The 25690-nt window shown below is 45.0% G+C and overlaps 1 protein-coding gene across 1 annotated transcript; it reads left to right on the top strand.

Moving 5' to 3' along the window:
- Positions 1–26: 26 nt before the first annotated feature.
- Positions 27–25480, top strand: FANCI (FA complementation group I; the record flags this gene model as incomplete). The annotated part of the gene is made up of 36 exons (XM_010168436.1): positions 27–102; positions 672–802; positions 2122–2278; positions 2359–2416; positions 2875–2916; positions 3706–3829; positions 4921–5006; positions 5184–5316; positions 5578–5670; positions 6171–6307; positions 7352–7532; positions 8124–8211; positions 8771–8901; positions 9543–9613; positions 10530–10644; positions 11027–11149; positions 12282–12350; positions 13598–13699; positions 14503–14682; positions 14777–14898; positions 15286–15450; positions 15992–16171; positions 17488–17651; positions 18066–18142; positions 18592–18708; positions 19470–19521; positions 20107–20234; positions 20368–20436; positions 20561–20648; positions 20939–21123; positions 21779–21835; positions 21916–21975; positions 22707–22790; positions 23794–23889; positions 24449–24574; positions 25415–25480. Coding segments are annotated over 36 exons (3933 nt in total), but the record flags the coding sequence as incomplete, so codon positions are not given.
- Between the last annotated feature and the right edge of the window lie 210 nt (positions 25481–25690).

Below are 25690 nucleotides of genomic sequence, written 5' to 3'. Positions count from 1 at the left end.
CGGGTGACAGCGTCCCCTTCTCTTGGCAGCTGGGCGATATGGTGACAAGGCAGGCGCTGAAGGGGAGGGAGACGGCAACCTTGCTACGAGGGATCTTCAAAGGTGGGTGATCCCTGAGCTGCGCTTTGAGGGGTGGGTGGGGAGGGGACCTGTGGCCCCAGTCCCACCAGTTGCCCCTGAGCCGGTGGGTTACAGGCTGGTTGGGTGAACTCAGTGGTCAGCAGCACAAGGAAGTGTCACTTTTGGTAAGAACCAACCCATCAGGGCTGTCACAGCGAAAAGGGACATCCAAAAATAGGTACGGACTCGGGTATTTGTAAGGAACCTGTTGTAAGTGGCTTTTGGGAGCCCTTAGTTACCCTGGAGTCGAACTGAACTGGTCAGTTGAGTTGCCAGGCTGATTCTTCTCAACAGTTTGACACTTGCTGATCTCCAGCCGCAGGCTTGAGTGAACCACGGGATGTGATAACGGGGCTGAGTGCTTCAGCTCTTTTATCCAAGAGATTCTCATTTCCTGTGCTCTGGTTTCCATCTCTTTTGACAGACAGATAAAATAGGGAGTTGCAGTCATCATGTGACAGCCTAGCCCTGCTAATTTCCTGTGGTTTACCTAGTACTTAAACACTGTTTTTTCCATTCTTTATTTGTTTTCTTTATTTTCTCCTCCTAAGGCTCCCCGTGTTCCCAGCGAAGCGGTGTTCTCAGGAGGCTTCAGGTTTACAAGCACTGTGTCCCGCTCGTGGAGTCGGGGGACCTGCATTTGGGCAAGGTGTCTGAAATCATAGGACTGCTGATGCTGGAGGTAGAAGCATGTTTGGGTTGGTTTTCCTGGGGTCTGCTGGGGTATGGTAGATGGAGATACTTCACTAGGGCACTGAGGAAAATGACTTGTGTCTTTTCCATGGATCTGCCCTGGACTCAGCTTGTGTTGGAATTTGCTGTGTGTAAATGTGATTATCTTTGGATATTTAGACTTAAGACTTGAAACTCCAAACCTATAATTACAACAGTACAGGAAGCTGCTGAAATCTGCCCTCGTCCTTATGCGTCTGTTTGGCATTCACTATATTGTTTTCATGGCTATGCCATACACAGATGTGTCAGGGATTCTTTGGCAAGTTCAAATGCACTATGAAATGCTGTTCAACTCTTTCCAGGTATTGTAACTATTAAAATAAGGGGCAAATGATAAGAATTTCAGTGGGGAGAGGAGGGAAATGAGAGTGGAGGGTGTTGTCTTGGGAAAAAGGGTTGTTTTTACAATACACCAGATTTCATTCACGAAGTGATTTGACAGTATTTTAGCATCCAGTGTGGTTTATATTTGCAAAATACAACGTACACAGGCTCAGTGTGTCCAACAACAAAAAAAAATGTTCCTGTTGAAAGATAACTTGCCCCACAAAATAAATCCCTTTAGATCCAGGTTAAACGTAAACTAGTAGAGATTCACAGAGAGATGTTGTTTCACGTTAGCTTCTGATTCGCTTGTCCTGAGTTGTCTTTCAGTCCTGTGAATTGATTCCTCAGTTCTAGTTATGGGCAAAAGGCAGGTTCAGTTACAGGACTTGTCCTACATAAGACACAGCAGCAAGAATACACAACTCTCTATAAGCACAGCAGTGTTTGAGCATCACTCCTCTGAGAGGTTTAACTTTTGGCTTACACGCTACCACCTATCATCATGGTTGACCAGCGTGGACGATGAAAGGTGAACAGTGGGTAGGGCCAGATGACAGTTTAGAGAAACTGTGAGGGAGATAGGAACCAAGCTTGCATTCATTTGCTTGTGCTCCCTGGAAGTGTTTAAGGCCAGGCTGGATGAGGCTTTGAGCAACCTGGTCTAGTGGAAGGTGTCCCTGCTGATGGCAGGGGGGTTGGAACTGGATGATCTTTAAGGTCCCTTCCAACCCAAACCATTCTATGATTCTATGATTTACTGCTCTGTTCTATAAAGGACAGTATAAAATAGAGATTGCGGGGCTGAATTCCTCTTTTAGGGGAACATTTCAGCGTAAGAAATGTTGTCCTTTGCTGGGTTTTGGTGGTGGTTTGGACATGTATGTGAAATTCTCCTGTGCACCACCTCAGGCTCTTTCACCTCGTTCTGTTTTCTCCCAGGCTCGCCAGCTGCCAGGCCATGCGTTGGCTGAGCTTGCCACCCTCTTTGTCGATGTTATTAAAGGTGGCAGCCTGTCTAACGGGAAGTCCTTGGAGCTGTTCTCCACTGTTCTCACTGCATTGGCCAGTTCGAAGGAGAGCCTGGCTTATGGGAAAGGTAACCCCTCTCAGTTCCTTCTCCCCAGCCTGTCCTCCCTTCCTCTGGAATCTGCTGCTAAAAGACTTTTGCTTTTTCAGGTGAACTGAATGGTGAAGAGTTTAAGAAACAGCTAATAAATACCCTCTGCTCCAGCAAGTATGTACATCTCCACCAGCTCTTAGTTACGTGGCAAAAGAGTATGCTCCATGGTGTGCTTTGAAAAAGACATCATGATGAGCTGGATGTCACCATCTGTGTCCTGTTCTATCATCTTTGAATCTGTGCCATCAATGACAGTGTCTTCTCTGGCTGGGAAGGCGAGGGAACACCCTGTGCCCAGATCTTGTAGTAGTGTTGCATGAACTGGTGTCAGGAAGTGCTTGGTTTTATTCCTTTATTGGTATTTGTTTTTGTGAGGGCTGGGGCAGTTCAGAACCGTTATAAATCTGGGTGGTTAGAGTGGGGTGGTGATCTCTGGTGGAAATCTGGCATCTAATCTTAATATCGGAAAGTACGAGGGAAATGGTGACATTGAATAATTGTGTGCAAGGAGGGAACAGATAAGCGGTGATTCTGCTCACTCTCAGTTTTCTGACATATTTTTGTTTTACCAGATGGGACCCTCGGAATGTAATACATCTTGCCAACATGTTCAGGTAATTCTTTTTCCCTTCAACGTCAACACCTGTGCTGTGGTCATGTCCCTGTCCTATTTCACAGGGTAATTTGGGGTAAGTGGTCTGACCATACCAGGCACAGCCCCATGGATGGTTGAGTCGATGAACATCCATGTTGGATCCATTTGGATACAAAGCACAGCTGGGCAGGCATGTCCTAAGGACTGGGCATGGCATCATGGGTCTTATTCCATGTGTGAGGGAGCCTTGGCAAATTAACAATGCATTAATGAACAGGCATAATGTGGAGGAGATCTAAGCACCAAAGCTCGAAGAGTATATTGGGACGGTGGAAGGGCATTGAGGGATCTGTGGCAACTGGTTCTGGTGAGGACTTTGGGAGCACTTGCTGCATGTCTGTACATTAGGATCCTTTGTCTAGTTATGGGTTGAATCTGCTGTGGGATTCTGAAGGAAATTAGTGAAAATCATAGAATCACAGAATCATAGAATGGTTTGGATTGGAAGGGACCTTAAAGATCATCTAGTTCCAACCCCCCTGCCATCAGCAGGGACACCTTCCACTAGACCAGGTTGCTCAAAGCCTCATCCAGCCTGGCCTTAAACACTTCCAGGGAGGGGGCATCCACAACTTCCTTGGGCAGCCTGTTCCAGTGTCTGACCACCCTCACAGTGAAGAACTTCTTCCTAATATCTAATCTAAACCTCCCCTCTTTCAGCTTAAACCCATTTCCCCTTGTTTTGTCATTAACTGCCCTTATGAAAAGTCCTTATGAAAATGATTAGGCTGCATCTTTGATCCAACAGGGATATTCCACTATTGGGAGAGGAGCTGCAGTTTGTGGTGGAAAAGGTCATTAGGATGTTCTCCAAATTAGACCTGCAGGAAATTCCTCCTCTGGTTTATCAGCTCCTGCTGCTTTCTGCAAAGGTAAGAGCTCACAGGAGCTGGCCTCCCCCTAAATATATACCATGAGAAAAAAATATGTACAGACTGAGCTATAGGCTGGATTTTGGCTGGGATTCTGATTGCTCCCAAACTGTGCTGTGGGGAGCAGGACATCAGTAGGTTTTTATTCTCTAACTCCTTCCAGCCTGAAGAAGCTGAATGTTCAGAGGAATAGGGAAAGAAGGAAAACTTTGGGAAATAAGAGATGAGCACAGACCTAGCAGAGAGCAGAGAGGGTTGGTTTCTTTCAGTGTTCCTAAGCATGGTTTTCCTCACTGTGTGTGGTCTGCATGCTATAATAATAGCTGATGCAGTGTGAGTGTCTTCTGAGTTGTAGTCTGACTTGTACTGGAAATGTCTCATCTCTTTTGCTCGGGAAAGAAGGAAAACTTTGGGAAATAAGAGATGAGCACAGACCTAGCAGAGAGCAGAGAGGGTTGGTTTCTTTCAGTGTTCCTAAGCATGGTTTTCCTCACTGTGTGTGGTCTGCATGCTATAATAATAGCTGATGCAGTGTGAGTGTCTTCTGAGTTGTAGTCTGACTTGTACTGGAAATGTCTCATCTCTTTTGCTCTTTCTGCAAGCAGAGGCTGCCAGTGACATCTCTGCCTTTGACAGGGTGTTCTGGCTCTTCTGCTCGCTTCATTTGTGACCGAGTCAATGCCACAATGATCCAAAGACAAATTACATGTGTGTTATAGGAGGTTGTTTGGGTCCACTGGCCAAAATGTGATGAAAGATTGAAGGTTAGGAGTTTGAAAGCCTCCCTCATTGTTTTTAACATAAATGATCTTTTCTAATTAATAATAACTAAAAAAAAAACCCAACAAACAAAAAACAACTGAGAGCTTCAGCTTCTTCCTACTCTTTGATAAGTGGAGTCAAAAGAAATGTGCACACTAAACCAGTCACTTCACCTGGAAATGAGCCACACGGGAGCCCTCCTCCACCTCAGCGATTTATGAAGGGAATTGAAGGCTACTGTGACGTTTGTAATTGGTGTGGGAGTAAAGTTTAGTTCTCTGGGACACTGCAGACCCTGCAATGGCTTAATGTGATGTCCTGCCTTGCAGGGCAGTAAGAAGACTGTTTTAGAAGGAATCATCAATTTTTTCAATCAGTTGGATAAGAGACAAAAGGAAGAACAGAGAGCTCCACAGTAAGTTTTACCTCTCTCATCCCCTTTCTTTACTACCTGAGTATTTGTAGTCACCCAGGTCCTGTCCAGGGCTTCTTCAATTTGGACCTTCAATTCTTGTGCAAGTGTGTCCTCCTTAATACGTAAGAAATGATTTATGGCATTGGATGGCTTGTTTTTTTCTGATAAATCTTACAGATCAGTGGACCTTGAGGTTGCCACGATGCCCCTAGACCAGCTCCGCCATGTGGAAGGCACAGTTATTCTCCATATTGTTTCTGTTATCAACCTGGATCAGGACCTAGGCGAGGAACTAATCAAACATCTAAAGGTAAGACAAAGTTGGAACAGCACTGTTCTTGAAGGTGTTGAAACAGGACTTTTAAAATCAACTTAATTGGTAATCTTTAGAAGGGATTTAATAATTTTTGTGATTGCAGTCATGTTCACTTTAGCAAGTGCTATGATATGTTTGAAGAGATGTGTTTCTTTGTGTACCACAGCAGCAATGTGGTATGGACCTTAAAGCTGCCTTGAATTTGGGGGATGCAGTTGAAGATAAGCTTTCTGACCATTGCTTGCTATTTTCCAGACTGAGCAACAGAAGGACCCTGGTAGAGCCCTGTGTCCCTTCAGTGTGGCTCTTTTACTGTCAGTTGCAGTAAAACACAGACTGCAAGAGCAGGTATGTGGGTGATAAGCTTGCAAAGAACTTCCCTGGGGATGTATACTGCACTCCTTGGAAAGGAAGCATGGTTAAGTCATAGTCCCACTAGAATTAGGCTTAAATTGGTTTCAGGATGCTCACAGGGAGGCAGTTAGATCATTGGTACACTGTAGTCTACTGAACACTATAAAAGAGCAATTCAGAGTTTTCCAGAGTTGTGGTTCCTGTGAGTTGTTGTTGTGGGATGAGAAGAAAAGCCACGTCGTTGTCTTTTTTAATTTTTTTTTTAATGTTTTGGCTCTGTGGTGGCCACTTGAAGTGCATCTGGCAGCAAGTTACCTTCCTTGAGGCACTTAATGAGGTTGGTGTATTTGTCCTGAGAAAGAAATGAGTTACAATTTTTGGCAGGCTGTACTGGAACTTGTGCTCTGGCTGGTGCTCTTACTGGAACATACCCAAGATTATACAGGTCCCATTTCAGAAATTGTTTCCTCACACTCAATGATTTTATGTTCCAGATATTTGATTTCTTGAAAACATCAATCACAAGAAGCTGCAAGGACCTGCAGTTCCTTCAGGCCTCTAAGTTTCTTCAGGATTTGTTTCCCCAACAATATGATGTAACCGCTGTAATTCTGGAAGTGGTGAAAAATAGGTGAGTTGTTGCAGCATGCTGCAGAATGCTCAGTGGGCTTTGGGTGGGGGAGAGTCTCAGCCTTGCTAGAACGCTCTGGGATGCTCAGTACTGCTGACCTGGTAGGCAACAGTGTCAAAATCCAAAGTTTTTATCTCAGTTTTATATTGGTGATTTTTTTTTTTTTTTTTTTTTTTTTTTAAGAAAAAGGCAAGAAAATGCCTTTTTCTAAATCTGCCCCCTCTACCTCAAATCTCAGCATCTGATGGTACAAAGGACTAAACTGATCAGGACTCTGTCAGGCTCTTACTGATGAAGTAGCTGACGGTGTGAGTCATGCTGCGGCTGTAGTTTGTGTTGTGATCAAGGGATGAGCGATAGGTTCAGTTCTCTTCCCTCACACGGTCAGCCCTTTAAACGTCCTGTGGGATAGCTCTGTGATCTGTCACCAGTTGTCCTTTAGTTTGATGCAAGGCATTCCTCTTCCATCTTCCTCTCTGACTTGAAGATCTCTGGATCAGTAGGGTATTTGTTCACAGAACCACAGAATGTCGGGGATTGGAAGGGACCTCAAGAGATCATCCAGTCAAATTCCCCTGCCAGAGCAGGAACCTAAATGAGATCACACAGGAAGGTGTCCAGGCAGGTTTTGAATGTCTCCAGAGAAGGAGACTCCACAACCTCCCTGGGCAGCCTGTTCCAGTGCTCTGTTTCAGAAGTTCCTTCTGAAATTTAAGCGGAAAATCCCAACTGTAGCCTGCTGTCACGTTCAGATCAGACCTGAGTGCACATAATTCCCCATAGCAAGGAAACCTTTGGACTGGAAAGGAAGTCTCATGGTTGGAGAACCAGGACTACAAGACGTGTTGTGCTGAGCACCTATCCCTCAGCCTAAAGACAGTCATGGGCCTGTGAGGGATGTCATCTTCCCTGGCATGATCAAGCATCCCTCACTACTGGATCCTGGAATGACTGTAGAAGATTTTACTTTAGGCTGCTCTCATCTAAACTTCTTTTTCTGTGACTTAGTTGTTTCTTTCCTGATCTGTTTAATGTTTTCCTCAGTGCATTTGGCTGGGACCATGTTACTCAGGGCCTGGTGGACCTTGGCTTCAGCCTAATGGAATCATATGAACCAAAAAAGCCCTTTGGTGGAAAAGCTGCTGATACCAGTTATGGCCTTTCAAAAATGCCAGCCCAGCAGGCTTGCAGACTGGGAGCAAGTATCCTGCTAGAAACGTTTAAGGTAGTGTATGTTTTGGAGAGGGGTTTTTTGGGGGGGAAGGGAACTCTGTTCTTATTTTCTCTTGGTAAATGGTGTCAAAACCTTGCCTGCTGTATCTATCATTAGTGTTTTACAAACAACACTAGGTTTAGTCTCCTGTTTGCCCCTGTCCAGCTGGAAGAGGCCATCCTCAAAAAGACCCAATCCCTAATCTGTTCCAGCTACCATGATACTTGTGTAGTACCTATTGCAGTTTCCAAGAAACTGTAGAGAAGGTAGAGAAATTCAGAGGTACAAAGAAAATCTGACAGAGGTGGGATTGAAACCAGCATCTTCCCTGAAGTGGTAAATTTGCATCCTACGGGCCATTTGACCCATTATGTTACGAGTGTACTGTGTGTGTCTCTCTAATGTGCTGGTTCTGATTGGACTGGGGTGAAATCTGAGTCGGTCTCTGTTAATTTAGCTGTAAAGGGACCCCAGCAATCAGTCCCAGCTTACCTGTCAGATCTGGATTTACTTTGTACTGTACAATACCTGTGCTCTGAAGTACAGGAACATCTTAAATTTATGTAGGTTTTGTTTTTTATTTATTGTTCTGTCTCATTTCAGGTTCACGAGCCCATCAGAAGTGATGTTCTTGAGCAGGTCCTGAACAGGGTCCTCACAAAAGCAGCATCTCCTGTCAGCCACTTCATAGGTAACAGGAAAGAGAAAGGAATGTGTCCTGCTCTGTGGACACTCAGAACATAGCTTCTCAGAACAAGTTCCTGCTGAAGTGACTTGAAGCCAAGAAAATCAGTTGTTTCTTGCCCTCTTACTGAGGTGTCAGCTGCATCAGATTACCTGGTATTCATCACAGGTGAAAAACACGTTTGCAGGCAGTTGCCATGGAACAGCTGACGTGCAGAAAGCTGATATCTGTCAGTCAGTAACGTGTTACACATTCCCAGCCTTGCTTCCCTCCTTGTCCTTGGGCAGGTGCTTGGGAGTCACTGGGGCTGCCGATGCCTATGCTGCAGCCTGTTCTCTTATCCCTCAGTGCCCTCTGCTGGGGTGAGGCCCTGCAGCCACGTTGTGAGTGTTTTACACTCTGTCTGCAGCAGAACTCAGATTTTTCAATGCTTGTCCTGTCACGACCTCTCTGTGTAATGGAAGGGCTTTGATTATTCTGTAATTGTTAGCTTTATAGACATCTTTTGCTCAGACTTTTCTGGCCCCTTGGCAGCAGCTGCTCCTTTTGTCCTTTTATTTTTCAGAGTTGCTGTCCAATATTGTTGTGTCTGCTCCTCTTGTGCTTCAGACTTCATCCTCCAAAGTCACAGAGACCTTTGACAATTTGTCCTTTCTGCCCATCGACACAGTGCAAGGGCTCCTCCGGGCTGTACAGGTAAAGCTTTGCATTTCTCTCTGAATATCCTTGCTAGTTTAAGTTCCAGTGACAGCTCTAGGCCACAATTATATGCATGATCTAATAACCCTCCTCGTAAGATAAACCTTCCTACTCTGCTGTAGGTTGTTCAGTGTAGCATGGAACTGTTCTTCAAGCCTGGATTTGCATGTACCCTCTAGCAAAAAGCATATGGTGTGGTCTGGCATATTACCAGAACTGCTCTGTGCTGACCTTTCATCTGGAAGATGCCCAGATGATGCACAGCGTAGAAAACTAAGTATACAATGTTTAGCTGAACAGCTGTAGCTGTCAGGTTGATTTTTCTTCTTCCAAGCTCCATGTCACTATTTCTCTTTGCCTGGCCCTGGCATTAAACTTCTACCTGCTTCATCCAATCTTGGGGCTAACAGTTCTTTTCCCAAACCCTTGCACTGTGTCCTCACTAACCTGTCAAGGTGTCTCACTGCTATAGCTCTCTGGGTTTAATTTTATACTGTTTGAAAATGTTTCCTACTGTACTGATTCACAGTATTGGAAATGCAGGGCCAGATGGGCCTGAGGAAGATGAGCTCATATGCCCCAAGGGCTTGGCATGCCTTAGTGCTTTTCTCTCCAGAGTATGTCTTCTTCCTTTCCAGCCCCTGCTCAAAGTCAGCATGTCAGTGAGGGACTCCCTGATACTTGTTCTCCAAAAAGCTATCTTTTCCAGGTAAGCTGGGAAGGGAATTCTTTGAAAAGATTTCTACAACTCATTTATGTTTTTGGAGCAGAAGTGGTGTCTTTTTGTTTGTGTTGTCTTACTATGTTCTCCCTATAACTAGATGGTGACATCTCCTGCCCGTTTAGCCTAGGACTGTGATACAGTCACAGCTCTACTGAACAGAGACACAGATCCCAATCCCCAGCTGAATGGGCTTTGGAAATTCAGAAAGCTGTTGGGAACTCCAAATAAGTAGGCAAAATTAAAACCAATTCCAATATGTGTCTACACAGCTGAGTACATCCAGATGCTAGGGAGAGTCTGGAAGGAACCACTGATCAGAATGCTGAGCTGCCACCTTCCCTCTGATCCCTTACAAGGTGGTAGAGAAGCAGGCTTGTTGTCTTGGTAGTGCTTTGAGCAAATCATCCTGCTGCCTTCTTAGTGCTGTGATCATAAACTGGATTTTGTTGGGCAGTGGCAGCCTGGTTGTGGATACAGAATTCATAATTTAGGATTATTATTTAAGGCAAGGGACTCGATCTCAGGAAAGACCTGGGGTTTCAGTGAGCAAACCAAAGCACCAGCTTTTTGTGAGGAATTTTCCAGCTCTGAGAAGAACTCTCTGAGACTCCCCCATTCCAGTGTTCAGGGGACATTTAATGCTTGGGTCTTGGCCTGGGCCTCTCCCTCAGTGTGAGCATTTGAGGACAGAAAGGAAATTGAGTGTTGTGAGAGTGTAGAGCAAAGGAGTTGCCAGCAAAATGCCAGGAAATTAACTACTTGGGACTGTGCTGCCCTCTTGGGGAATACAGTTCCCCTGGGCCCAGTCATTTTGTGGACCCTTTTTCATTGTTGAGTTCATTTTGTATTTACTACTGAGCTTCTTGCTTCCATTTTTCCTCATGCTTCTCTTTTCTCACAGGCAGCTCGATGCTCGTAAAGCTGCAGTTGCTGGCTTTCTGCTTCTGTTAAGAAATTTTAAGGTTCTGGGCAGCTTGTCCTCTTCCCAGTGCAGCCAGGCCATTGGTGCCAGTCAGGTAAGTGCTGTTCTGCAGCCCCTGGTGTGGACATATGAGACATTCTCATGTCTAATATGCACCGTTGGAAACAACTCAAGAGTGGAATGTTTCCCCAGAATGGAAATACAGCTTCAGTAAAGATTAGTCCTGGAAGGAAAGCTTTGGGAAGTGCAGTGTTCAAAGAGAAGCTGGCCTAGGGATGTTGCTTCTCAGAGTCTCTCTCATAGCACCAGTATTCTGGGGAGCATTCACACTGCTCCATGATGATGATAAAGAGCCTGGCAGCACACTAAGGACTATATCAGTGATTGTTTAGGGGCCAGGGCCCTTATCACCTTGCTTCTGTGTTGTGATATTTGAGGACTGTAACCAGTATAACGTGACTAATCTTCTCTCTCAGGTCCAGGCAGATGTTCATGCCTGCTATAATTCTGCAGCTAATGAGGCCTTCTGCCTTGAAATCCTGGGCAGCCTGAGGCGATGTTTGAGCCAGCAAGCGGATGTTCGACTCATGTTGTATGAGGTAAACATGGTTTCTTCAATCTCCTTTTAAACAGCCACTAGCTTTTCCATAGTCTAGTTCTACTCTAGCCCCAGGTAAATAATCATCACATTATTGTGGGAAACAACCTATCATCTCAGATAAGTTCTTCATGGGACACATGTATCAAGGAATTATTATTATTTTTTTAATCCTTCTGCTTCTTTTTATTTTGGACCTTTATAAGCCCAAAGACACATTGATCTATCTTCCTCATCTCATCTTTTAAGCACCTCATTGCTTAAGAGCAAAAATGCATCAAAGTCTCTCTTCCTGTGGTGTGGCCTAGGAAATGGGAAGCATGTTTGATGCCCAGTGAGGAGAAGTGTTCTAACAGGCATTGGATAGATGCAGAATTGCTGGGAGTTAATGATGAGCTCCAAAGAAAACCCCGACTGGAGAGTGTGGGGAAACTTCTTCAGAGACTGCATCAGGGATCTGTCTTTTCTCCTCTTCCTTTTGCAAGTTTCTATAAAGGCTTGTCTGTCCCTTAGATTTCTTGTGACAAATGGCCTGATGTAAAGAGCCATTTTTGGGTGTGTATCTTAGCTCCTGAGGTTACCATGGACTACCACCTTGAGAAAAAAACCTGTTCAGGTCAGAGAGATTTTTGTTTCCTTCTTGACTTGGTTGAACTGACCTTTGGTGAGCTGCAAATTCATCGCTATTGCTGTAAGACTTGTGCTTGCTTTATCCATCCACTGAGTTTTCTCAGTCTGAAGGATTTTTTTTGCCTCCTACAGTTTCCCCACTGGCTTGTTTTGCCTTTGAAGCAGGAATTCACAGTTTGAAGTTGGATCTAGTGCTAGTGTTAAATAGCAGTGAAAGTCACTCTGGGCTTGATGCCACCACTGCTAGGGAGATACAGCTTGTGAGAGGGCCCCTGTGAGGAAATTCATACTCTTTCTGATTCATACCTGCTTTCTGTGGTGATTTTACTTTGCCAGGTATGGAGTTTTACACTGAGCACATTGTTACTTCCTCATGGTTCCTTGCGGTGCCAAAGGGTCATTGCTCTTATGAGCAGCTACACACACACACACTGCAGCTTCTTATGCACGTGGTTAGTTTTCTTTGTTGTGTAAGCCAACTTGTCCTTCCTTCCTGTCTTCAGGGTTTTTATGATGTCCTTCGCAGGAACTCCCAGCTGGCCAGCTCTATAATGGAAACACTCTTGTCCCAGGTAAAGTACTGCCATGTGGCATGGCTGCAGAAACTCTGAGAGTTCTGCACTGCAACCAGCATGGCAAGCAATTCTGGTTCAATATTGGGGAAATAGTTCTCCTTTACACTAGAAACATGTTTAAGTGCTGCAGCACTTCTCTAAAGAGGTGTTCAGAGAAGAGAGAGCAGACTAGCTAAATATCTGGGGACTAGTTTGTATCCTGTCATAGGGTGGAAGGAAAAGGATCTCTTGGAGCCCTTTCCAACCCTCCAGTTCTGAGATGCTGCGAGAAGTGTGAGCCCAGAGAAGTGCTTTGTGCACTCCCTGTTCCTTAGCAGTGCACAGCAGTTACCCTCCCATACTTCCCCAAGGATGTGTGCTGACATAGTAATTATTATTGCTGTCCTCCCATCGGGAGAATACCCAAGTCCATGTAGGATCTGGGAGGATTAACTCATCCCCCAACGGTGTTGCTCATGGCAACAAGACAATCACATTTCCTCAATCCATTGGACAGGCTGTGCTTTCTTTGAGACAAGTAATTTTCTTCCCTTTAATCATCCGTGGAGTTCATGCTGACTAATTCCAGCTTTCCCATGACAGTACAGGGTCTGAGAAGGGAACATGAACCGAGCCAAGGCAGTTTTTGAGTAGCTGAGGGCACTTAATGGGGACTTGGTGTAAATGTATAAAATTTCATAGCATCATGATATATAACTTTCCCTGTTTGGTTCTGGTCCTGTATCAGTACTCGGAGCATATCTCCTTCCAGTGGTGTGCCAAACAGCTGGGGATTGATGCAAGCAGAGTCTCTCACAGATTTGTTTTAGTGCCAAGTGTAGCCTCTATAACTGTCAGCACCCTTAGGCCAGGAAGCTGGATGCCATAATAGGGCCAAGCACTCAGAACAGGGGACAGGCACCAGAGGCAGTTACTTTTCCTCACTGTTTAAAGGATGGGCAGCACTGCAGGTGAAGTGCAAGGGATGTTGTATGTTGACGCAACACAACAGCAAGTGGTCAGATAAACTTGTTTTAAAGCAGTAATGTGTCCTGGCTGAGAGGAACATAAGCAACTCAAGAGGGGATTTTAATTACTAATAGAGCAGATGACGTGGCTCACATACATGTACAGCCCCATTATTACAGTGCCAGTTCTTGCTCTGAAGAATGGAGTACAAAGATTCTCCTATTCTCTTTTTAAACAACCTAAGAGGCTCAGTTACCAAGTAACTGGTTATTTTTATTTCTTGTTTTCTGTGACAGATAAAGCAATATTACTTGCCCCAGCCAGACCTCCTGCCTCCACTGAAACTTGAGGGATGTATTATGGCTCAAGGAGATCAAATCTTTCTGCAAGAACCACTGGTAAGAGCTATACTGGCTGGTCACAGCTGCAAGCTCCTCTGTTTCATAGCATTTTAGTTGTGCTGCTACATGAGATGAATACCTTGTGTTTCTTCAGCCTCTTCTAGCCTGGAGCAATTCTTTTAATGACAATAGAACTGGGCTTCTCACCCCTGCCTCAGGCTATCTATTAGAGCTCCACTAGCATAGTGGTTTAGAGGACTTGTGAAAAATGCTCCAGGAGTAGTGTAGTTCTGTTATCCTCTATTGAGCTCACCTGGGTTGTTTTTTTTTCCCCCCCTTCAACTTAATTCCACATAAAATAGTCATGCAGTGTGTGTGTGTAGCAGGAGTAAGAATCTGCCCTTTGGTTTTTTGCTCCTTTGAAATTGTTGGAGGTGAGACCTCAATGATTCATTGGATTTCTGAGGGAACAAATTCAAATTAATCACTTTGTTTACCCCTAAGGAAGCTTCTGTGCTGTGCTGCAGTAGCACACCCAGGAAGGGAGCAGACACTTCAGCTAGGGTGAGAGCCCTTTTGGAAATTCTCCTTCAGCAGTTGGGTTGAGGGAGCAGTGGAAGTCTTTATCTCCCATGTAGGCAATCTCAGGCAGACAACATTGTCTGAAGCTAGAACTGTTGCTGTGTGTAGGATGACAGATCCCCTCATTCTGGGAATAAGGCATATTCTTGAGACTCAGGGGAACCTCCAAAGGCAGCTATGGCTCTTTGCATCCAACTGCAATAGTCTGGCCTCTGTCCACTTCTGACAGTGACCTCCAACTAGAAGGCTGAGTGTGACTGTGTGGCTGCTTCCTTCAGGCCCATCTGCTCTGCTGTATCCAGCACTGTCTTGCCTGGTATAAGAGCACTGTGCGTCGATGCCAAGGAGCTGAAGATGACGAGGGGGAGGAGGATGTGGGATTTGAGCAAAACTTTGAAGAGATGCTAGAATCTGTCACACGACGAATGATCAAGAGTGAGTTGGAAGACTTTGAACTGGTAAATCAGATTTTCAGTTTGACTCACTGGAAGAAGACACTGAGTTCTTGTCAGGTTTTGAAAAGATTTTTCACTTATTTCCTTTACCTCTTAGGATAAGTCGGCAGATTTTTCTCTGTCTTCTGGTGTTGGTGTAAAGAATAACATCTATGCCATCCAGGTGATGGGAATTTGTGAGGTCCTGATTGAGTACAATTTCAACGTAGGGAATTTCAGGTAAAACATCAAATCTTACCCTCCAGCACTAGCTCTTTGGCTAGGAGCACTGACTCCTTGCAAGCACAGGATAATAATGCTGACACAGAATCAGAATAATGTTTTCTGAGTGTGAGTGCCTTGTGGCACAGACATCCATAGAACCTTGGGGAGTGTCTTCCTTTTGAATGTCTTGTGTTGTGAGAGATATGTGATGTGACATTTTGTAGAAGAGCAGGTCAAGGAGGAATGGATGAGGTATACACTGTTAGGGAGGCGGGGAGATGTCATATGTCAAGGTTTTATCATTTAGAAAGTGGCATTGTGCAATTTGGCAACTGAAGCTTCAAATGGAAAACTGTCAGAGTGGATTTTCACTCATTAATGCTTTCTACTACTTTATTCCAGTAAGAACAAGTTTGAGGATGTCCTAGGCTTGTTTACTTGTTACAACAAACTCTCAGAAATCCTGAAGGAGAAAGCTGGAAAGAACAAATCTACCTTGAGCAACAAAACTGCACGGAGCTTCCTGTCCATGGGTTTTGTATCTACTCTGCTCACAGCTCTGTTCAGGTGAGAAGCTGTCGTATCTAGCTCTAAGGCCTATTCATGAGCTGCTTTTCTGGTGTTTGCATGCTGACTGTCTTGTGCACTGCATACACAGTGCAGGCATTTCCTTCCTATGCAAAGCATGTGTGGTAACAGCACTTGTTGTCTGGAGAGCATCACAGACCAGTCAGGAACCAGCTATGCAACTGCTGGTATTGACAAACCAGCTTTCCTGGACCTTGCTTATGATTTTTAAGACCTCAGAGAGTCTCTGATCTTCCAGTCCTGGGCCATTCCCTGGGTGACAAACTCCAAACTGAGCTTCAGTCCTCTATGGAACAGAGCCAGACATCAATTCAAACCATGTCTGTTAGTGTATTTGGAAAGACTGGTGGAATTCTATCCTTCGAGTGTTCACAATCTACCAAAGCAAAGGGTCTTTTCCACCCTGAACTCAGCTAGTGATTTTATTTGTAAATGCATATTTAGATTTTAAATCTCATAAGCCATCCCTGTGCTTTTTCAGTGCATCCTCAATTCTCTGACAGTGCTCTTGATTCTTCAGGGACAATGCCCAGAGCCATGAGGAGAGCCTAGCGGTTCTGCGCTCCAGCACGGAGTTCCTGCGCTATGCTGTCAGTGTAGCTCTGCAGAAGGTGCAGCAGCTGGAGGAGACAGGACAAACTGATGGACCAGATGGACAAAATCCTGAGAAGATGTTTCAGAACCTCTGCAAAATCACACGGTGAGTCACTGTGGCGCGTGAAGGCATCAGCCCTAAAAAAGCAGCAATGCATTTTGGGGATTTTTGATTCTCAGGTAGGGTTTTGAAAGAAGAATGCAGACTATAACTGTTTCAAACAGTTACTGTTACTGGGTTGAGATCATTGCCTTTCTTTGCTCCTGAGAAATCAAGTGGAGGCACTACAGTTTCTGTGCCAGAGTGAGTGATACATCTCTAATAACAGTTCTTGGCCTGGAAGAACCAAACACCATCAAACTCCCATTTTCAGCCTCTTTCTGGCTTTTGGCTCATCACTCATTGTCACAGAGGAGGTAGGATGGTTACAGGCTAGATTCTTGAGGTCTCTGGGATGCAATGAAGTTAAAATTCCTAGTTACAGCATAAAACAGATGTAAGAGGGACACAAGCTTTAGAAAACATTTGTTTAGGACTTTTGCAAGACGCTTGAAGACATTCATGCGTCTAATCCTTTGGAAATCCAAGAATGTTAAGCATCTAAATGTCTTTTGGGATCTAGGTCATATCTGCATGGGGTCCTTTCAGATCACAGTCAGCAGAGAGCAGAAAATGCAAATTACCCCTGCCATGAATAATGCCCGTTTTGTGTCTTGCCCCAAATAATAGAGGCTATTTTTCTTGCCGTCATTAGGACTACATGTGAGCTACATGTTTTGCGTGATTGGACATTGAAATAGAATAAGATCATCTGTGCAGGCGGCAGAACTAATGAGAAGAAAGGAGAGGGAACAAGAAAGGGAAGAAGTGGGCTTAGGGGAGCAGGAAAAAGGTGTTTGCCTACAAATAGAAAAGTCTCCTTTGGGCCATACAATTTTGCTTTCTTCAAAGCTTTTCACTTTGCTTTGCCTGCCTTTACCTTTCTGATTTTATTTATATAGAGCCCTATAGAGATAGCTGACATTTCACAGTTTCAAACTGCCAAGAGAAAAGCTCTTTTTGTCACTGACAGATTTGACACCAGTGGTCAGTGTTTGGGTAGTCTGAGACAGAAGGAAAGACAGGTGGGAGAAACGAGTGTATAAAGATGGACTTGAAATGGGATTGGAAAGTCCCTTGGCACCTGGAAAGAATCAAATTAGTTAGCTGTGCAGGAAGAATGCAGTAGTTGTTTTGCTGACATTGTAACAAGATTTTTCTTAAAAATGGATCTCTTCTCCCTCCAATTTCCTATAGGAAAAAGACCTTCTAATTTAGTTATATTAAAAATATGATCCTGAGAGCAGAATCTGTGATTAGCCCTGTTCTAGTTCTTGTGCTGTACTGGAACATGTGATGTTAACTAGTCTCCCATCCCCTAGGGTTCTGCTTTGGAGGTACACTTCAATTCCCACTGTCGTTGAAGAGTCAGGGAAGAAAAAGGGTAAAAGCATTTCACTTCTGTGCTTGGAAGGTTTGCTGCGGATCTTCAACACGGTGCAGCAGCTCTACACTGCCAGGATCCCCCAGTTTCTACAAGCCCTGGGTAAGCACACAGTACAATGCTGCTCTGGGTTCCAGGCTTTGTGTCCCAGCCCACGTGTGGGCAGTTGGGGACCTGGTGCCCTTTGTCCACAGGTAGAGGGAGGGAGTCTGGTCCTTGTCTCTCAATAACAAGGTGGGCTTTAGCAGCATTGATTTTCATGCCAGAGGCAAGTTCAGAGATATCTTTACCTGCTTCTATAGAGCTCTCTGTCTGTCAGCAGAGGATGGATGGGGTCTGATGTAGCATTCATGTATTTGAAGTTTGCCTTTAACACATTTTTGTGCTCACCACGGTTTTACAGTCTGTATTCCTCCTCTAGCTGTGAGCAGTTGCAGTCTTTCCCACTTTTGGAAATAAATCCTGTATTCTGCTCTTGGCATTTAGCTTTTTTTTCTGCACCTTTCTCTCTGCCAGATATTACTGATGGTGACGCAGAAGAAACGGATATTAATGTCACGGAGAAAGCTGCCTTCCAAATCCGACAGTTTCAGGTAAGTACCACTGTGTGCTGCAAGTGTTCCAAAAGCACTGGTGGTTCTGGCAGAAAACACTGCTAACTCTCTGTTACTTGACTACAGGATTGAGTATGTGATAGGCACTGTGACACTGTTCAGGAAAGTTCCTCATCCTTAAGGAAAGCTTCTTCAGGGCGCTGTGCAGAACTGGATTGAAGTGCACATGTATTATAGAGCTATAATGTCCTTCAGTGCAGCATAAACTTACCTGAGTACTGTAAAAGTCACACTGAGTCATATGTGGGCCTCTATGTAAGCACTGATAACAAAAACCAGCACTCACTCTTTACAAGAGTCCTTTTTTTTATATTCTTTGTCATTCTCCTTGTTGCCGATTCCTTTATCTGCTGCAGCTTCTGGTTATTTGCTTCTTAAAATGGCCTTGCAACAAGCATGCACATTTTTTCTTTCCTTTCTGTGATCAGAGGTCCCTGGTAAACCAGTTCAGCAGTGCTGAAGATGATTTCAACTCCAAGGAAACGCAGTCACTCATCACAGTTCTCTCCACTTTGTCCAAACTCTTGGATCCAGCCTCTCAGCAGGTACTTCACAACCTTCCTGGGGTGGCAGGGATGTGTGTAGTAGCCATAGGTGTGGGAAGATTATCAGACTGGGTTGACATCTGAGGGCTTTGATATGTGTGCAGGTTCTGCCTTCTGCAGACCACACCATGTCAAAGTGACAGGTTTGTTAATTTATCAAGCATGCTCCTGTCAAATGCCTGCAAGGACAGTTAAGAACAAGTTGTCTTCCCACCTCACTCCTGCATGTTCTGATCCTGCCTTTGGGCATCTGGAATCTGACTTGTTTGCCTGAGCAGAGACTCCTAACAGAGCTTAGATGTAGTATGGCTTCCACATGGGAATAGAGACAAAAAAGGCCAGCAGACGTATGACCAGTCCAGACTGGCTGAGTGCCCAATTCCTTCCACGCCAGGAGGCATTTTCTAAGGTGGATTAGAGGTGCCCCACTTTTACAAGCTAGAGACAGCACTCAAAGTGTGCCAGAAGTCATCATTTACCTGAAATTAAATGGAGCTGTTGCTCTGTCCAAGGGAATGTATAACCATTCCCCTGTCCTGGATCTCAGCTTTTCACCTGTTAGTAGGTTAAGTGTCCCTGTGGAACTTCACAGAGCATGGCTGGGTGCCTTTCTGACAGAAGGGGGACTCTGCTGGTCTCCCTTTGCTGGTCTTTTGGGTTTGTTTTTTGTGTTTTGTTTTGCTTTTTTTTTTTTAATTATTACTACTTTTCTGTTTTGAATTCTGTTTCAAAGCCCTAATGTCTTTTCTCCCCTTATGCAGTTCCTTCAGTTCCTGACTTGGACAGTCAAAATCTGCAAAGAAAATGCTCTCGGTAAGTAACCTTTGGGGATCACGTTAAATGTGATGTGTCAGGTCTGATGTTAGACCCTTCGATGCTCTGCTGTTGTCTATCCTGTTTTTACCTCTTTGTTACAGGTATACTCAGGTCCCATTCTGTAGCAGATTGCCATGACACTGTGGTTATTAGCACAAGTATTAGGGAAGAAGCTCCATCTCTATAAATATTAGCATTGCTGAAGAAAGAGAAGCCACTTACTTGACTTTTCTCCCTTGTTATTTAGCACATCTGTTGCTCAAATCTGGATTTATACTCTGGAAAGATATAATTCTTGCTGGATTTTGCATCCCACTTCCTCAGTGCTTCTGGTCATCATTTTTCTATGAGCTGAAGGCTCCGGTGTGCCATGCTTCTCCTTGCAGTATTGTATGTGATGCCCAACATTGTAACTGTGGTATTTTGATCGGATTTCTACCTCCTGCATATGTTTTCTGGGAATGCAGACTGTTAAATTCATACTGAACCTGAGACTTTCCCTCACTGGGTGTCTGATGTTCCTAAATAGCTAGGGGAGCTCTGCAGCTGGTAATGTGTTGTTTTCTTTTCCATTCCCTGCAGAGGATATCAGTTGCTGCAAGGGTTTGCTGTCTCTGCTCTTCAGTCTCCACATTCTGTACAAGAGTCCTGTTGGTCTGCTGCGGGAACTCGCACAAGACATCCACGCTTGCCTGGGAGACATAGATCAGGTGTGATACAGAAGCAGCCTAACTCTTCATCACTTAGTGCTGTCAGGGCAGAATTGAGTTCATCTATGGTGCAAACTCTGTGACAGCAGCTAAAGTTTTACACACCAGAACTTGTTTTCTCTCCTCCAACCAGGACGTAGAGGTGGAGAGTCGGTCCCATTTTGCCATAGTGAATGCCAAGACTGCAGCCCCCACTGTCTGTGTGAGTCAAAACCGTGTTTAACAACCTGTAGTGTCCAGGGCTACTCTGCTACAAATGGCTTGTAGATTCCTCTTGTGCCAAACTCCTCCAAAAACCTGTTTTGTTATTGGTGTTTCTGTCTTAGCTGCTGGTTCTGGGTCAGGCGGATAAGGTTCTTGAAGAGGTGGATTGGCTTATCAAGAAACTCACCAGTCTGGGATCAGACACATCAGGTAATAAGTGGTCCACTTCTCACTGTTAAACCTGTGTCAAAAACAGATGAAGAGCAAAAAGATATTTTGGGGCAGCATCATCTGAGGGCAGGTTAAACTCTCCCTTGAGCTGGTTCCACATGAACAATGTAAGATAGAGAGTGTTGTCACAAAGTCCCTCCAGTGATTATTTTCCCTGTGCCACACTGGTGCTTTGTGCACCAGACAAAAAGGTGGCCTTTTGTGCCTCCCACCTGCATAACTGGATTCATTAGACACACATTCACCAGGTATTCATCTCTTTCTTCTAGAAGACTCTTCTCAGGCATCAAACCAAACCCAGGCTCTGGAGAAGGGTGTCATTCTGCAGCTGGGAACTCTGCTGACAGTTTATCATGAGCTGGTACAGACAGCACTCCCTGCAGGGAGCTGTGTGGACACGCTGCTGAGAAGCCTCAGCAAGACATACGCAATTCTCACCTCCCTCATCAAACATGTGAGTGCTGCTCTGCTGACAGTGGGCTGGCTGGCATCTAAAAACTTTTTCCCCATCTGCTGCAGCAAGCTCACAGTGACCCCTGGCAGCAGCTACGCTCAGGACTGGGCTGTTGGATCTCTTGCAGGAGTTGAGTCCTTATTCTGTTGACTTTCATGCTCTCAATTTTGTGACCTCTCTGAGCAGTGATAGTAGAACCAGTGGAAATAAAGGAACGCTTCTCTCCAGCTGAATTTGGCTGTGGGTGGCTTGGAGTGGCTCGGCTCTTTCCAGTGTATCTTGTAGGTTCCTCTGTAGGCAGCTGCATGCCACAAGGAACAGCACTAGTGGTGTTCTCACAGAGCTCAGCAATCCTGCCCTTGCCACTCATTCCCATCTAAGGCTTGAAGCATCAGACTTGGGGGAACTGGGCCATGAAAACAGGCCAGTGGAGCTAGTTTGAGACAAGGTGGTGGATACCCTGGAGCTCTCTCACAGCTCTAGAATGCAGATATAGGCATTTGGGATATAGCAAGCCACTGGGGAGGATAGTTCTTGCAAATCCTGTCCTTCCCACTGTGCCACTGGATGAGCTGCTTTGAGCCCTGCCTGGAAGTACAGGTTGCAGGATGGGAACAGCGTACCTAGAAGAAACTCTCTCATGTTTTCCTTGCAGTATATCCAAGCTTGCCGCAGCACTTCGAATACAATTCCAGGAAGGCTAGAAAAGCTGGTGAGTGTGAGTGAATTGCTGGAGGAAATGGCTCATTGCCTTGAGTTAGGAGTAACAACAACCTCTCTGCTTCTTTGCAGGTGAAGCTCTCAGGTTCCCATTTGACCCCACAGTGTTATTCATTCATTACTTATGTACAGGTAAGGCCTAAATTAACTGGCAAAGTCGCAGTCAGTCTATCTGGTGCCGAGTGGTGTATCAGCTGCAGTACACAGGCACCTTTGGGGATTATTAATCTTCTTGACATGACTTGAGTTTCTTATAGTTCAAGCTTTACCATGTCAAATAATAGTATAAGACATTTCAGCACCACTGGGACCAAGCATGCTGATTTCTGCTTGAGCAGAGAAGGAAGAGGATTTGGGGAGCTGGTTTTTTAGTTGGTTTGGTTTGTTTGGGGTTTTTTTTTTCCCCTCTGTTCCTGTGGATTTTTTTTGGATGAGATTAATACTGCTGTTAACCACAATGGCAAATAAAGGTCAACAACACTGCAGTCATCACAGTGTAAAGTGAAGTGGGTGCCAAAGACTGCAGAGCTGAAGATGGGATTTAGCTGCTTGGAATAAAATGAGGTGCTTGAGCGAGGGCCACATGAATTGTACAACAGACCTGGTGTATTGGGGAAAGTGTAACCGTGTGCAGAGCTGCCACTCCTGGACACTTCTCACACATGCTTATTTCTGAATGTATAAATAATTACATTAGGTTTTCTTTCCTTCTTTTTTGAGATTACCCCTAATTCTGTCCTTCTTGTATCACTACCTTTCTGTAATCTAGCTGGTAGTGCTGTTAACTGGCCAGAACAAAGACTTGGCTGGCCTTTCTTCCCTGCTTACCTTCTCATGCCACATCTTTTGGCATCTTCCTTCAGAACATCCACAGCGAGAGCTTAAGCTTTGCAGAAGAGAAGAAAAAGAAGAAAGAGGATGAAGCTGCTGCAATCTCCACAGTCATGGTAAGATTGACTCAGTCTCTATCAGAACATGGGCTGTATTTGAACTGGGATCATACCTCAAGGCTTGTGTTACCTGGTGGCTTCTTACAGATCAGTGACAAATTGTCACTAGGGCCTTTTAAGTAAAAATCAAATTTAATTTACCAAAACCCAAACAAACAAATTTTAAAAAATAAACAAACAAAAAAAGCCACTTCCACTACATGCAGCCTAAAAGCTCACAGACATGAAACAACGATCAAGTCTGGATAGTCTGTCCTGTCTGATGTTTTATCATTTGGGGTAAGCTATGAAATTACAGAAAGGGGCTAATTTATTGGAACCAATACTGCACTCTGTTTAAGTGTGTCTTCATTTTTCTCAGTACATTTGAAGAGAAAGTAGTGGATTCCACTCAAGTAAGGCAGTTGAGAATGACTGGATGATTTGGTTGGGAGCAAGCGAGCAGGCTGGCAGGTTCCTTGTCTTTTATGTCCTTTGTTTGTGCTCCCAGCCAGCACTTCCTCTGTCTCGTCAGTTGTCCCAGACATTCCTGTGATGTTAAGAGTTTAAAAGCCAGAACCATGATTTTCCTAGCTGTTCCCCGAGTGTATGGGCTGAAATGCTGCGTGTCCTTTTACCACTCTGTCACCATGGGGAACAAACATCAGTGATAGTAAACAGGGCAAAAATGTGGTGAAACAGCAATGTGCTTATTGCCTGGAAGGCGTATGCTTGTGATGCCCTCGCAGAGCTGGAGCAGAAGGGCTTTTGCTCTGATGGCTGTCAGGCATGTCAAGGCTGTGGACTGCAGGCAGAGTACAAAACAATACACTCAGAACCATCGTGGGAGTCAATTTACAACCAGTAACAAGGCTGGCAAGGCTTGCTGGGGCAGGACTGGTATGGGGCAAGGCTACTGAAGACACTTTCCTAAACTGGGAGTGTTGTGGTCTTCATGTTGTGCTACAGCATCATTGTTCACTTCCAAATCTGACCTCTCATGCTCCTTTCGGTATTTCAGGCCAAGGTGCTTCGGGAGACCAAGCCAATCCCAAATCTGATTTTTGCAATAGAGCAATATGAGAAGTTCCTTATCCATCTCTCCAAGAAATCAAAGGTAACATAAAGCAAAAGCTTTTGTGACCAGAGTTCTGTGGAAGAGTGGGGTCGGTGGCATGGTGGAAGACTAGGGCTGCTCCACCTTTTAAAGTATTAATGCTGAAATTGGGAAGGTGTGAGAACCTTGCACCTCTTTCAGCCTTTGCCCAAGCTTCTGGCCCGACGCTACTGAATCGCTGTCACGCTGATAGCAGCAGGTGACAATGGCAGTACTGCCTGTGATCTAACATCATATAGTTTCTGGTTGAGCAGAAACTTTCACACCTAATGCCAGCTTTCCTCACCTCATGTCTGTTTCATGAGCAGGAGAGAAATGTACCACAGTGAGGTACTACATGAGAGTGAGAGTAACTGGTAATCTCTTGGCCTTTAGGAAAACAAATGGGCTGCTGGATTGCATGGGGGCAGGTGCTTTGTCACCTACCTTTTGCTTCAGTCCTGCATTATTACTGTGATGGACTCAGTCCAAGTGCTGTGCAAAGAACTAGGCAGGGTAGAAAACTAAGATGCTAATGGCATAATGTCCTTTCCCCCTGGTTTCACCTTGGTTGCTGCAGGTGAACTTGATGCAATATATGAAGCTAAGCACCTCCCGGGACTTCCGCATCAACGCATCCATGCTAGACAGCGCGCTGCAGGAACAGAACACAGAGGATGCTGAAAACGAGCCAGACAACAACCAGGTCAGAACTCCTTTCTCTGCTTTTACTGACAGGATTCTCCCTCTTTTGAGGCCAACTGTATTTGTTGTGTATATGTGCAGGTGTATGTGAAATTAGGACAGTCTGTCTTCCATGGGTTAGCTCTCACTTAAATACTAAGCTGATAGGAAGGAGTGAACAGTTAGTCTGGCTAATGTCCCCACACTCCAGCCCTCTGCCTTGAGTGACCTTTATTTCCACGTACCAACTGCCTCTAGCTCTGGTCTCAGGGAAGTGAGACTGCTCTTAAAGCCTTGTTTGCCTCAGCAAGCAGAGAGGTCTATCAATCAGCGTTACCTCTGAGGACCTACTGGCCAAGATCAGACCTTTGCAGCATGATGCAAAGTGGTTTTGCATCCAGGTTAACTTTTGTAGATAAACTGCTGGCAAGGCAAACTGCAAGGCAGCATTCTCCTCAGACCCATCCCCTCCCCTAGATAGTGCTGGTGAGGGCGGTGCAACCTGTGCTAGATTAAAAAACATAATAAAATAAACAATTGACTTTGCTGATTGTCCAGGTTTTTATTGGTGCTTCTGTCCATATTTTCCTGAGTGTTTCAACAAGCCAAAACTCAGCACAAACAGTCCCTGTCCTGTCCCACTGATAACCTGTGGTCTAAGTTCCAGCATGAACTGGAGGGCTCCACAGGGAAAATCTCAGTGGGTGAGAGGAGTCCCAGATGCAGGTCATTTTGTTTGGGAGGAAAAAGAGCTAAATCCTGTTCTGCACATCAGATTTCTTGCTTTAGCTAGACATTTCTTAGACTAATCACACAAAACTAATCACACTCTGTACTGCTGCTCTCTCCCTCCCCTCTGCAGAGCAGCACAGCAGAGCAAACAGATGAGAACCAGGAACCCAAAAAGAAAAGACGGCGAAAAAACTAAAGCTGGGGTTGCCGCTGCTGCTTCCTCCCACAGTTCTCCGGCAGCCTCGCCTTGGTCTTGGAGAACTGCGTGTGTGGAGACCATGGTTTGTTGTTTCTCTTGCCAAATACTTCTGACTTCTTCCTTTGTGCCCATGGGTGTGCAAGCAGAGACTTGGGCCACTGTCTCAGGTTTTACAGGTGGCTGCTGCCTTCCAAAGTGCCTTTGCTA

Source organism: Antrostomus carolinensis, unplaced genomic scaffold (assembly GCF_000700745.2).
Source record: "Antrostomus carolinensis isolate BGI_N321 unplaced genomic scaffold, ASM70074v2 scaffold4535, whole genome shotgun sequence".
Lineage (NCBI taxonomy): Eukaryota > Metazoa > Chordata > Aves > Caprimulgiformes > Caprimulgidae > Antrostomus > Antrostomus carolinensis.
Note: the sequence above shows the minus strand (reverse complement) of the source record. Positions and strands in the feature narration are given on the sequence as shown.